This window comes from Tenrec ecaudatus, chromosome 7 (genome assembly GCF_050624435.1).
Source record: "Tenrec ecaudatus isolate mTenEca1 chromosome 7, mTenEca1.hap1, whole genome shotgun sequence".
Taxonomy (NCBI): Eukaryota; Metazoa; Chordata; class Mammalia; order Afrosoricida; family Tenrecidae; genus Tenrec; species Tenrec ecaudatus.
In genome coordinates, this window is record NC_134536.1 from 54,880,493 (window position 1) to 54,895,497 (window position 15,005).

General features: G+C 37.4%; 1 protein-coding gene across 1 annotated transcript in view; it reads left to right on the top strand.

Moving 5' to 3' along the window:
• The first annotated feature begins 1,989 nt into the window (after positions 1 to 1,989).
• LOC142452746 (amine sulfotransferase-like) overlaps positions 1,990 to 15,005 on the top strand; it is a 30,410-nt gene continuing 17,394 nt past the window's right edge. Inside the window, exons 1-4 of the mRNA XM_075553969.1 lie at positions 1,990 to 2,131; positions 7,224 to 7,432; positions 10,187 to 10,313; positions 13,674 to 13,768. Of these exons, the coding sequence (XP_075410084.1) occupies positions 1,990 to 2,131; positions 7,224 to 7,432; positions 10,187 to 10,313; positions 13,674 to 13,768 (573 nt within the window). The remainder of the gene's footprint in view (positions 2,132 to 7,223; positions 7,433 to 10,186; positions 10,314 to 13,673; positions 13,769 to 15,005) is intronic.

Here is a 15,005-nt window from a genome sequence, read left to right on the forward strand (position 1 = left end):
AAAACCACCCACTACGGCAGGCCTGATCCTTAGCCTACCCACACATCATTAATACACCCAGGAAAGAAAAGCAACTATTAATCATCTAAAAGGATGTCTTTAATCTGTGAAGTGCAAGTCTGAACTTTTTGCTTCTGCAGAGCTGATATTTAAAAAACTAATTTTTGTATTGACCTGCTTTTTACTAGTTGTTGCAGTGAAACTACATTTTGAATACAGATTAATTACTATAGTTTCCCATTTGCTGTAGCATTGAGTCAGTATGATCACTCTCCAGGTCTACAGACTTCAGGTAGTTTAGTGATTCAGTGGTGTTAAAAAAATCCACTGACAAGTTTTGGTAGTTAATTTCACTCATACTTTTAACCTAAAATGCATCTTTAGCACATCATGGGTCTTAAGTGAGAATCACAGACTTATGAACAAATTGGATAACCCAAGTTTATGGCTTCCCTGTTTACTCAAGCTTTTTAGACAATGACTCTGAAAGCTTTCATATGCTTAATCACACGAGGTGTCTGCTTGAGTGTGTTTCAATTTTCTTATCATATTGGACTGCTCACAAATAATGCCACATCATTGTACACCTGAACAGCACTGTCCCTTAATCATTGTATTATGTTAGTTTGTATTGTTAAAGGGGATAAACAGATGAATATAATTCATCACTGGAAAGATTGATGTTCCCGATATAAAATCTAGAATATAACCTTTATCACATCTCAGTTGATTAACTGGGATAAATTATTTAACAATAGATTTTGATGATCTTGTCTCCATGAACTTTCACTGACTTGAGATAAAGGTCTTATTTTGACCAAGATAATTTTACTGTGACAATGAAATTGACTTAATAGCAGTGGGTAGATGCCATAAATTCTGAAATACAGATTTACAATTATTTTTGTCTTATATTTTGAATCAATTAAGAAATGATCAATTATCAATAAATACATATGTATTATCATTTTATTTGCCTCCATAATTTCTTTTCTGGTGTTCATTATGTCTTCATGTAGATTTGAGTATTAGCTGATGTCATTTCCTTGTGGTGTGCAGTGTTTATTTTCTTTGTAAGATCTGTGTGCTAGAAACATAGTTTCTACTTTAAAAAAATTCATTGTATATCTTATTTATTTAAAATAAATATTTAAATATATTCCCCCACTGATGTCTCAATTTTTAGTAATTATATTTTCATTTGTTTTGATTATTGAAACTCACCAATAGCTTCTGAATTTTCCACCCTAGGCTTGATTAAAGATGTAATTCTGTTTTTTAAAAGAACTATTTTCTGTTAAACATTATTATTACAATTTTTACAAATATCTTGAAATATTTGAGGATAACACTGACAAGGTCAAACGTGTCAAACATGCTATTAGACATGCAGAGCATGTTCCAAAAATCCAGTGATACAGTGTAACACATCCCAAATCCTCAGAATATTATTTCAGAAAAAGCAGATTATTCATGCTCTGGAGAAAACAGCCAGTGACTAAAGAGTGTTCTATAGGTATGACAATGTAAGCAATGCAAAGTACAAAATACTAAATGAGCCCCTCTATGGTAACGCGACTCCTACCCTTCCCTCTGTGCCTAGACTGCTTGCATCAGGTCATGGTTCTGTGCTCTGCTGCCTGGGAATCTTTGAGCAACTTCTGCAAGTCTGTACTTGATTTCTTCAGCCATGTGCTTGAAGTTATGATACCTGTCTCAGTGGACTTTAAGGAGAGTTGTTCAGTTTGTTAGAATCTCAATTTTCAATCTTTAAAAGAGTGATAATGACAATATGTACTTCATTGGCTTGCTGTGAATATTAACTGATTTGATATTTGTGGGATGTTTACTAGGGTAAATGAGTTTAAATGACGCAAGACATTTAAATGTTGCCTGGCACATACTATGCATTCAATAATTGTTACTCATTATTAGAAAATATTAAGAACATGAAGATAATGTCATGTTTTTACTTGTAGGTGAATAATTATGGATGATGCAGACTCTTGCGTATTTACTTTTAAAGGCTATAATTTTTTGCGTTCTCTGATTGATGTTGACCACCTAGAAAATCTAGATGATTTTGAAATTAGAGATGATGATGTCTTCATAGCCACATATCCGAAATCTGGTAAGTTTGAGAGCGAGGCCTCTGTTTCTGTCTTTATTCTGATTTGTTAATACCTGTGAACACGTGCCTTTTCCCAGACATTGACAGCAGTCTATTTATGTTATGTGTTGGGGTGCTAAATACAAAGTTCACAGTTTGAAACCAAGAGATGCTACTTGGGAAACAGAGAAAAATTCTCTTCTCCTTCAAGAGTTCCGGTGTCAGAAACCTACAGAGGCAGTTCTGCTCTGCCCTTAGGGTCTCTGTGAATCAGGATCAACTGGATGGCAGGGGTTTTTTGTTTGTTTAATTGTGTGACTCCTACTGGAGAGACTAGAACTAGTCTTTATTTGGGTTTCCTAGATTGTAAACTTTAATGGAGTATAGAATCTCATCTTCCTAGAAAAACAAACAAAAATCGTGAAACCATACTTGACTCTATGATGGAATTCCTAGTCAACCCATCTGTAGTTCCTTGCTGAGATGACAAGAGAAGTCTTCATTGAAATGACAAGAGAAGTCTTCATTGTTATTTAAAAAGCAAATCATAGGTTAGTTGGTAAAACAGGTGGGGTTTTGGTTTCAAAGGATAATTCAATATTATTTACATAGACAGATGTGTCAGGAAGGCTATATTTTATCCTGTTGACAGCAGTTATGTCTGAGAGTTAGTTTGTTAGCTGCAGAGGAGAAAATTTTTATTGAAAATTTTACACATATAATTGTTTCTTGAAGTTATGTTTCAAGAAAATGTGTTGTTTGTGCCTTATAATGAAACAAAAGTATTTTCAGTTGGTTGAATGAAAACCACCCATAAAAAAGAGAAATATTCTTGGTAAATAGTGTATCCAGGATGGAATTCCTTGGTTCAATAATGTCAAGCAGATTGTACATTGTTTTCACAATCAGTTTCCAAATACTCTTTTTCTACATGGACCCCTTGACATCATTTCCCCTACACCCCTATCAACTCTCCCTTTCCCCCCAAAACCCTTATTCTACCTGGTGTATCTATAGGTTCATCAATTCTGGGTTTCACCTATTGAAAAATATGTAACACAACTTCAAGAGGGTGGCCTCCAATGACATGACATCTCTGAGACACATGCTAATATGGAGCAGCAAAACCCAAACAGTTTTAGGAAACCAGATCAGGTCCAGCATGCATCGCAGGGGATTCTACTGAAAAAGTTTCACCAGTTCAGATTTATGCCTCTGATCTTCTATACTTATTTTTCCAAAGCTCTCTGTTTAGTAACCACTCTCCTTCCATCCCTCACTGTAGATAGAGGGAATTCTCTGGAGACGTATTTCCCATGTAGTTGCACAAATGAATCTTGGGCCCCCACTGTCAGCTGTGGCTTTCTGTACACCAGGTTCTCACAATGCAGGCTCTGATACTAGCCTCTGCCCTGACTTCACATCACCTCTATGGTTTACCACCCTTCAGGACTGATGATGGTTTGAACCCTCCATGTGGACTTACTTGACATTTCTCTGAGATAGCTGCTTGTTTGGAAACAAGCCTTTAAGGCACCAGATGTTCTTTTAGGCAGAACATTAATCCATCAGATTGAACAATATGGTGACATATTTCCTGCAACAGACAGAACTTGAAGGAGCACCCTCTAGTGAAATGCCCTCTAGTCTGAGGTCACTAGACTAAAACCACCTGAGAAGTAGTATACAAAAAGAGAGAGAGAGAGAGAGAGAGAGAGAGAGAGAGAGAATTGCATAAGAAATCACACTCACTCGTTATCATTGAGGAGATTCTGCCTCATAATGAGCCTATAGGACACAGTAGTGTGGCCCCTGTGGGTTTCAGAGTTTGTAAAACTTTGGGGAATAGAAAACCTCATCCTTCTTCCAAGAAGTAGCCAGCCTGTGGTTCTGAAAGGCTGTTGTGGTTAGCAGCCAAACACATAACCCACCAAACCTCCACCCCCTTTTGCATAGAAAGTCAGGGAGATTAAATAGAGGTCATGTGTCTTAGTGATTACGTCATTGTTAGGGTGACATGAAGGTTTTAGAATGCAGAATAAACTCTGTGAACACAATACACTAAATTCAATCATTTGATATGGAAGAATGGTACTTTTTTTATCTCCCAAGATGAACTTTTGTTCCCCTCAGCAAACATACTGTTTTCCTCATGAGAAGTTTTATGTATTTTCCTCTTCCTGGAGTGTGAATATTATATTAATTAGCTTAATGTTCCATAAAAAATTTCTAAGAGCTTTCACTTTCTTTTTAACATTTTTATTCTCTTTTGAAAAATATGATTTCTATGCATGCAAATTTAAAAATTATTTTACTTTAGTCTCCTTAAAATAGTTAGTTTTTTAATCAAGAAGTAATACATATATCATTCCACAGTTCAATCACACAAAACAGTGTTGTACAATCGCTCTCATAATCAGCTTCCCAACATTCTTTTCTTTCCTGGACGCCTTGACATTGTCTCCCTTTTAATGCCCCCCCATCACCTCCATTACTGCCACCCCCTCAAAACAAAACAAAGAAAAATTTTAAAAGCATTATTCTACTGGCTGTGCCTATGGCTTCATCAATCCTGTGTTTCATTTACAAAAAAGAAAGAAAAGAAAAACACAAGTTCAAAGTTAAGGCTCATTCCTTTTTTAGAAATCATTTCATATTGAACCTAAAACTTACCAAGCTCATTTGCCATTGAGGTAACTCCGACTCTGGGTGAGCTTATAAAAGGCTTGGATGATGTTTACAGGAGTAGAACTTCTCATCTTTCTCCATGGGAGTGACTGGAGGGTTTGAATTGCTGATCTTGCAATTGGCAATTGAAAGTTTATTCCAGGGAGCCACCTGGAAAACCACACATTAATTATTTCTTTGATGCCCCTCTCCCCCAACTACTAAAAATCTATCATTGCTTGAATATGCAATTATGAATTTTGCACTTTAACTAAAGTAATAAGAAATTTGTTTTATCCACTTACCTGTTGTGTTTCTCTGATCAGCCCCTCTCCTGGCAGAGAGGGTTGTCAGAGAGCTCAGGGCACTCAGCACAGGATCAGGGTCGCTCTGGGACTCACGTTTCACTTTCTTGAGATGTGTTTCATGACAATGGGATTCTAGCATAAGGCTCTCAAAAAAGTCTTTGGCCACTAGAAACTACTCCTTTGCCCACTCCTTTTCCCTCCCCTTAACTTCCTCTTCCTCTCCTCTCCCCCCTTCCTCACCCTCTTCCTTATTAATCCATCAGATTGAACAATATGGTGGCATATTTCCTGCAACAGACAGAACTTGAAGGAGCACCCTCTAGTGAAATGCCCTCTAGTCTGAGGTCACTAGACTAAAACCACCTGAGAAGTAGTATACAAAAAAAAAAAGAGAGAGAGAGAGAGAGAGAATTGCATAAGAAATCACACTCACTCGTTATCATTGAGGAGATTCTGTCCCATAATGAGCCTATAGGACACAGTAGTGTGGCCCCTGTGGGTTTCAGAGTTTGTAAATCTTTGGGAAATAGAAAACCTCATCCTTCTTCCAAGAAGTAGCCAACCTGTGGTTCTGAAAGGCTGTCCTTGTGGTTAGCAGCCAAACACATAACCCACCAAACCTCCACCCCCTTTTGCATAGAAAGTCAGGGATATTAAATAGGGAAGATGTTTCTTGGTGATGGTGTCACCAGGGCTTTAGAATGTAGCAGGCCTAAACAAACTCTGTGAATATATAGCACTAAAGATAATCATTTGATATGGAAGCGAAGTAATTTTTTAAATCTCCCCATAAAAGTGTCATAAAAGTTCATCTCTAAGCGGTTTCACTTTCTTTTTAAAAATGTATTCTCTTTGGAAAAGTATGCTTTTTCCTATCTATGCAATCAAAAGTATTTTATTTAGTCTTCTTAAAATTTTTATTTTACTTTCTTAATTGGGAGTTAATAATTTATCATTCCACAGTCCAGTCACATGAAACAGTGTTGTACCGTCGCTCTCACATTCTGTTTCCAAATATTCTTTTCCTTCCTGGACGCCTTGACATTGTCTCCCTTTTAATGATCCCCCGCCATCACCACACTTACACCCCTGACCCCCCCACCCCCAAAAAACAAAGAAAAAATGCTATTCTACTTGCCGTCCCTGTGGCTTCATCAATCCTGCGTTCCATATACCGAAAAACAGAAAAACACCAATTGCAAGTTAAGGCTTAGGACTTTATTAGAAATCATTTTCATGTTGAACCAAAATATGTACCAAACTGACTGCATTGAGTTGATTCTGACTCTGGGTGAGCTTGTACAAAGCAGGGAAGTGTTTACGGGAGTAGAGAGTCTCATCTTTCTCCATGGGGATGGCTGGTGGGATTGAATTGCTCACCTTGCAGTTTGTATTCAAAATCTATCTGAGAGAGCCACCTGGACAACTGCCCATTAATTAATTATTTCCTTGACGTGCTCCCCCCACCCCAAGTACTAAAATATATCTAATTGCTTGAGTATGCAATATGATTTTCCACTTTTACTACAAGAAAATTAGAAATTTGTTTTATCAACTTATCTGTTGTATTTCTCTGATCAGCCGCTTTCCTGGCAGAGAGGGTGGGCTGAGAGCTCAGGACACTCAGCACAGGATCAGGGTCGCTCTGGGACTCACGTTTCACTTTCTTGAGATGTGTTTCAAGACAGCGGGATTCTAGCATAAGGCTCTCAAAAAGCCTTTGGCCACTAGACACTACTCCTTTGCCCACTCTTTTTCTCTTTCTCCTGTCCCCCCTTCCTCACCCTCTTCCTATATCTTTCTCTCTCCCTGCCTCCCTCCCTCTCTCTTTTAGGTCTTTAGAAGGATCACTACAGAGGTGAGATAAAGTGTGACCCTCGTGGTTCAGGAAGGCCATGAAAAACCTTTTCCGATGCTGATCTCCTTCAGTACAGAGTGAAAATTGGGAGTAGACTTGGGTTGAATTTTTACAGTATGAGGTGTTGGCTAGGAAGTAAAACTGGAGTTGTTAACTTCTCATAACCACTTTCACATTTGTTCATGGTGTGGGTGTCCACAAATACCAGTAATAAATTAATAAGTAAAGGGTGATGGGATGACCGTTTACATGGTTGAAAACAAGATAATTTATTTTACAGGTACAGTGTGGAGTCGACAGATTGTATGCTCTATTTATTTTGAGGATCATCGGAACAAAACCCCCCACCAGAACATCTTAGATAGAATACCTTTCTTGGAATATAATATACGCAAAATGGACTTTTCCAAGCGCCCATCTCCTCGTCTCTTCTCTACCCACCTTCCATATTATTTAGTTCCAAGGGGGTTGCAGAACAAAAAAGCTAAAGTATGTCATAAAAATTGCTTATGAACTTTTCTCCAAGATGTCTTTTTCCCGGGCTTTCTTAATCCACATTCTTTCAAATGCTCTAATTATTATATTTTGAAGATACTATCTTACAATTTTAAACATTGTATATGGAATTTTAAGTATATGCTTCCATTGGTTCACCACACATGTGGTTTTTCAGTGTAATTATATAAATGACTTTCATATCAGCACATAAAATTATTTTAATGATTTGATTATATTTCATTATGAATTGTATATAAAATATATGAGAGGAGTTAGGTTAAAGGAAATGTCTTTGTTGTATTGTAGCATGCGTTCTTGTAGTTCTTTGCATTTTTCTATGTTGGCAAAGCTTTCAGGTTTTTGTTTATAAATAATTTGAGTATTGGTAGTATTACCTACTTTTAAAAATATACTGTGTCTGCTTAGGTTTCTTCAAATAGCATATAAGGATTCTTGTTCCTAATAACATTTTTGAGTGAATGGAATGATCAATTTGCTAATATGCTAGGTAAAAAATTTCATTCTTGAATACATTTAATTTATTCTACTTTTTAATAAATTGAGCATCTTTTATATGTTTCTAAGATTTTAAATTATTCTATGTTGTTATATAATTTTAAAAGGCTTTTAATCGTTATGTAATGTTTTCTAGAAATGCTTAAGATATCTGGATGACACAAACGGGTTGTGCTTGACTACTAACCTAAAGGTTGGCTACTCACCTTAAGGCAAGTGGTGTCATCTCCCTCGGCAGCATTATGGAACAATGGTCCAGGGATCTGCATAGCTCGCAGCCAGGGAAACGACAGCACAGGAATTGCCATTAGTCAGAATTCACTCTACTCTATGGAGTAGAAGCAAAATCGAAATCCTTTGGCAGATACGCTTCTCTTTTCCTTCACTGCCTGGGATTTCTAGAATGTTTTCTGTTTTCTTAAGGACTTCTAAGGAACATAATTGTCAGAAATAATTTTATGCTTAAATTACCTGGAATTTAATTTTTGTTTATTCAAAGTAGAGAAAATCATGTTGAATGCATTTTGAGAAACTCTGAAGATGTCATATATTAAGTTCCTTTGGAAAATGTTATCTTCTTTGATTTTTTCAAAACTACAAAGACACTTTGAAGTTTCCTTCAACATAGTTTCTTTTTAAAAACAAAATTCCGTGTTTTGTATCTTATTAATCTGTTTTTATATTTCTTGTTTTCTAATACTTTGTTTATGCTTGTTAGCATTTTAAAGGAAATGTTCCTCTATTTTCTAGTTTATATTTTAAAACCTTTAATGTTGTTAGACTATTAATAGTCTTTGTATAGTTCATAATAATTTCATAATTCAAAAATTGCAATGTCAGTTTTTTTATTTGCCTTAATTATTAATTTTAAAAATCTATAATATGCTTATATTCCACTCTATATTCAAAGTTTCTCCTAGTACTTAGTGTTATGGCACTTTCACCAGGTAATGATGTAAGAACTCAAGACATTGGAATTTACTATAAATTTATGCCCAACTATGTGATAAACTTTTCTAAGTAAGAGAAGTATGTATATTATCTGTGACATATTAAAGCACACAATTGTATATAAAATTCTATTGTGTTACTCACATTTTTCCTTATTGTAAAGCCAGGTGTAAGTTTGTCTTTTATTAATGCAAATCAGAATTATTATGTACTTAATACAATTAACACCATTCAATTTATTTTAACTACATCTGGTAGTGATTTTGTGTTCAGGTGTGTGTTCACAAAATTCCTCTACTATTGATTGGTCATTAAAAACATTTGTCATACTGTCTTTTCATTTGACCTTTAACTTTTCATAATTTTTCATTTATATTATCAAATATCTTCATTGTGCCTAATATTTTGTTATATGCCTTTGTTTGTTCTTGAATTCATATTTTATGACCAATAACTATACCAGATGGTAAATATATCATTATCAATTCTAGTTTTTTCTTCACTACAAAATTAGGGTATTCTACTACTTGTACTTTGGCACATATTTCTTTCTATATTCGTGAATTTCTCTTCTGGTGCACATGTACATCAGTTTACTTTAGGTGGTCACCTACATCAGAATGGTGAAGTCACAGTATCAGAATACACAACTTTACAAGTTGGTGCTATATATATTTTTTTGGCAAGACAGTTCTATGAATGTATCTTGATCTTCATTCTTCAAAAGTTTTTGTTGTTAGACATCTCCACTTTTTTCATATTGATTGTAGGTGTCAAGTTGAAGCAATTTCTATGAAAACCAAATTTCTATATTTCAACCTTAAAATTAAACCACTTCTCTTATCCTACACCCTTACACATATGTGACAGTCATGTGGATAAAGTCACATATTTGTACATTTATTTACCAATATATTTTAAGGTAATATTGGCATTTAGCCAAGTTCTCAAATTTAAAGAACACAATTACAGACAGAGTAGAAAAATAATGGAAGGTGGAATGAACGGGATTTTATCTTACTGCTCCATGGCCTCACTTTTCCTCGAAGGACCACTTTAATGGGTAAAGCTTATCTCATAAAATATATTTTCATCAGATCATGAAGGGATCAGAAACACTGTTATCAATAGTAAAAACTTAATAACTTAAATTTCTATAACAAGTGACTTGTATAATATGTTCTTGTACATTGAGGTAATAAAATAGTGTGCAGATATAAAAATATCTGGGAGGACAACTAAGAAATTGCTGAAATTGTTATTTTATTCCCACTGCAGATTATTTACATCTACAGAAATCCTAAGGATGTATTGGTCTCATTTTTCCATTTTTCACAATTTGTGGCTGTATTAGAAGATTCAGAATCTCTGGAAAGATTCATGGAACGATTCCTGGATGGAAAAGGTGACTGAGTATATTTATTAACATGTTTCTGAAATAATTTACATCAACATTTAGCCCAATTGTGATATTTAAGTAACTAAATTGGGGATGGAGTGGGGAGATCATTGAAGGTGCAATGCGCAGGATTTTATTTTCCTGCCCAGTGCCGTCCCTGTTGCTGCAAGGCCCGCTTTAAGGGTGCTAAATTCCCAAAGCCATTTATTATAGGAGCTAGTATCATCACATCATAAAAGAATCATGGAATTCCAGCAATTGCTACTAACTCACCCCATGTGGCGAAAGATCAGAAAGAATGATAAGAAAAGAAGATATCCAAGCTACAATAAAGGCGTTAGTGAAAAACAAGTGTCAGGAATAGATGGGATGAAAGTTGAAGTTTTTCCACAAGCTGATGAAATGTTGACAGCATCCACTTGTCCATGCCAAAAAAAGAAAGAAAGAAAGAAAGAAAGAAAGAAAGAAAGAAAGAAAGAAAGAAAGAAAGAAAGAAAGATAGTTTCCTGGCCAACTAATTGGAAGAGGTCTATAGTTGCATCAATTCTAAGGAACGATGACCCAAGACACTACAGAAATTATAGACTAATATCCTCACCCACAAGTAAAATTTTGCTGAAGATAATTTACAAACAATTGCGGCAGTCTGTCAAAATGGAGCTGCCAGCAACGCAAGCCTGGTTCAGAGAGGATACAGCAGCTGAGGGATAGCATTGCAGACATCATCTAGATCTCGCCTGAAAGTGGCAAAGGCATTTGTTTGTGGGTGAGAAAAACTGTGGATTACATTGCAAAGATGGGAAATTTTAGAACTCTTAGTTGTAATCATGTCAAACCTATAGAGTGACCAAGAGATAGCTGGCTATAGGATCCCAGCAGGGGAACAATGTGTGGCTTAAACACAAGACAGGTGTATATTTTCAGTTGTGTGCTTTTCCTATAGTTATTCAACCTGTATGCTGAAAAACAATGTGAGAATCTGCATAAGGAAGAAGGTAGAATCTAGATTGGGGCACGTTTATTAATAACCTGCAATATAGTCTGGTCTGTTGAAAACAAGGAGGACTTGAAACACGTGCTGATGAATATCAAGGACTGTAGCCTTCAGTATGGATTGCTTTTAAATCAAAAAGAGAAAATGTTTTCATAATTAGACCAATAGACCTAAGCGATAATATTTTTAATACACTGATATGCTTGTGAAAGTTGGATAATAAGGGAAACCACATATCTGACATATGTTGTTGGGAAAGCACTCTCAAGTTCTCAACAACACCCATCCTGTCTTGGAAGACATGCAGTCAGAGGCCCCTTTGGATATGTTATCAGAAGGGACCATTCCCAGGAAGTGGACATCATGCTTAGTAAAGCAGGGAAAGACCCTCAGTGAGATGAATTGTCTCAGAAGCTTCAAGAATGGGCTCAAACATACCAATTGTGAAGATGTACAGCCCTGAATGTTTGGATCCTGTGTGTGAAGGGTTGCTTTTAGTCCGAAATGATTTGATAACGTGACTAGTTTATTGTGCCAACCTGGCCTATAAACACATGTGGGATTCATTAAAGGGCAGAGGGGAAAATGGCTCAGTGAGCCTCATCTTTCTAGTTCTCGGGTCTCTTGCTTTCTGATGGTCGGAGGAGGGTGAAGCTGCCTTAGCCAGTTCCCTGCTTCAGCTGGCAAGGCTCATTTTCTGCAAGACATCCCTGAGGAGAAGCCACATAGACCTACCCCGATGCAGCCCTGGGTGCTGGAGCAGCTGTGTGGGGACCCTTGTCAGTGCTGAGATGCTTACACATTCACTGACTCGACTTTCCTCTTGCAGTCCGCATCATTGGGTCTGTTTTCTGACATGGAGGACTTTGTGGATTGGTATTGGACAAATGGGTTAATGGGTTAATTTTGGACTTGTGGGATTGGGCAACACTGGGTTGGGTTGTTTTTCTTGATGCACACTTAACCTTTATATAAAACTCCCTCTTATACATTAGTTTCTGTTGATTTGTTTCTCTAAAGTACCCAGACTACCACAATGACAATTTAAAGCTAACCCCGACATAACCAGAGTAATGTCCATTGGTGGTTGAATGTTCAACATGCTCAGCTGCTGACCAAACATTGGAGGTTCAAATCCTCTCAGAGGCACTTTGGAAGATGGATTTATTAATCCACTCCTGACATTAACTATTGAATTCTACTCTTCTAACATACATGGTGTTACCATGAGTCAAAACCAATGTCATGTGAACAATGTGTAATTTGTGTGCCTATCAGGGATTTGTGGCCACTCTTATATGTCAGTTGTGGAATTTCATTGCACCACTGATAAATTGGAGAGATTCTCAACCATTTCAGATATCAAAAATTACTCTCCAGAGATCTTAGTCTAGCAAAGAGGAGGAAAAGGAAAAACATGTTTTCAGGTGGAACTAAATAACACAACAAAACTAAGACCCCTGACTATCAAATTCATTCCAATTCACACTGATCCTGCAAGACACAGTCCTTTTGGGTTCTTACTGGAGCAGAAAGCCTCATCCTTCCCCAGCGATGGGGTCAAGCAGCTGACTTTGCAGTTGGCAGTGGAGTGTGAACCTCACCATGTCATCAAGGCTCCTTACTTAAGGGAGAGAAAGTAGACGAGTGAAGGGCCTTCTTCTCTCTTTTCCTGGAAACGTTTTATTATTGCACAGGCGGCCGGGGGGGGGGGGGGGGGGGAGATACTGGGGGCGGAGGCGCACACGTCCTTCATGGCAGCCAGCAAGTTGCTCAGCTCTCCTTGCTTTCTTTGGCTTACTTCCTTTGGCAAGCCGTGCCTTGATGAATTGAAGTGCTGCTTGTCCCTGGACACCTTTAGCAGCTTCACGGCACTGAGCTCTTAGCGTGCGCAGCTGGGCGCCGCTGGCATCACATCCAACAAGAACTTGGTGTGCCGGGTGAAGCGACCGCAGTGGCTGTGCCTGGGCTTGCTCATTCTCTGGGTCACCTGCAGCCCTTGTTGAGGCCATGGCCACAGAGGAGCGCACAACTGGGACCTAAACCCTGACACAGTCCTAGAGGGATCTGGGCCAGGTAAGGAGTCTTAAAACAAAACAAACAAACAAACAAGCAAACAAACAAAAAATGTCTTAAATGAAGATCCTTGGCCTTCTTATCTCTGTGCTGCGACTTTCTTACATGCACAGAGAAGCTTTTTTGAAGGAAAATTGCTTTGTCTCCTTTAAAAGAAGAAAATACAGTTGACCAATAGTGGGGGGTTTATTATTTCTCAGAAAACTGAAAAATGGCAAAACAAAACAAAAATAAATGCAAATTTTTCTTTAACAACTAGCCCAACTTCTTTACCATGCTATCTTCTCTTCCCACAGTGGTAGGAAGCCTTTGGTTTGATCACGTCAGAGGTTGGTATGAGCACAGACATAATTTCAATATTCTCTTTATGAAGTATGAAGATATGAAGAAGGTAAGGTTGGGTTATTTTATAATATTTTCCCCTTTAAGACCCTTTCTTATCTTGAGTTCAGTGAACCAAAATCTCCTGGTTCTATTAGGATCTCACTGTTCTATCCTCCGTGAGACTATTTTGGGAGGCCTCTAATTTTATGATCATACTTTAATTAGTATTTTCTTCCAGCACTAGCTTCAAGGTTTTGTGTTTTTTAGCTGTTCTCAGTTTTCTATATAGGAGCAATCAAGGCAAACCCAAATATCCAGAGCTTGTTGTTGGTAGGTGCCATTGAGTCAGCTTCTCCCCATACAGAACATATGCGCTAGAAAATGTCCCTCGGCCCCATCCCTGCCACCCTCACAATTGTCCCCATGTCTGAGCCCTTTGTTGCAGCCACGGTGTCATTCCATCTTATTGAGGGCCTTCCTTTGTATCCCCACCCCCCAACTTTACTAAGAATGACGTCCTTCTTCTTGGACTGGTCTCTCCTTAAAACATGTGTGAAATATGCAAGACAAAGTCTTGCCATCCTTGCCTCTAAGAGTGCCAGACATAAACAAAGAGGGGGAGCAATGTGGAGCATTCGGATGAGAAACCATTCCTATGATATGAGAACTTATTGCCGCTGGTGAATTTGTACCCAAGCTTGTATATCATGGTTGTTTTATTAGGAAGATCATGAAAAATCATATAAAATTTAAATACTGGCAAAGTTGGTTTAAGCATTATGTAAATCAATTGAAACACATCTTATGTTTACCTTTTTATGATCTCCAATTAATATGGCATTAAACACTATTTACTCATGACATTTTGTGGGATTACATCAAAATATCATCCATTGAAAGCATAAAGAGTTTTTCAAATTATGGGAAAGAAAGAAAAGACCAAATTAGAAACCTGGAAAATTTATCTAGAATATAGAAAAGCTAAAACTACTGGGATAATGATGAGGTGGGTGAGCTGAGAAGAACATTTCAAAAGCTGGCTGTGGAAGAAATGGTGAACTCTTATAGCAAAATGTGAAAGGATCAAGAGGTAGAAAACCAAGAGGCAGTAGCTCATCAACATTTCTCATGCACTTTGGACATGGTATCATGAGGGGACACTCTCCCTGCAGGACACCAGGCTTTGTAAAAGGGGAGGCTTGTGGAAAATAGGAAGAGTGTGGAAGGGAGGGGTTGAAAGGAGGCTACAGCAGTGAACTGAAACATCACAGCAAGTGTGGCCAGAGCATCTTGCAGGGTGATGT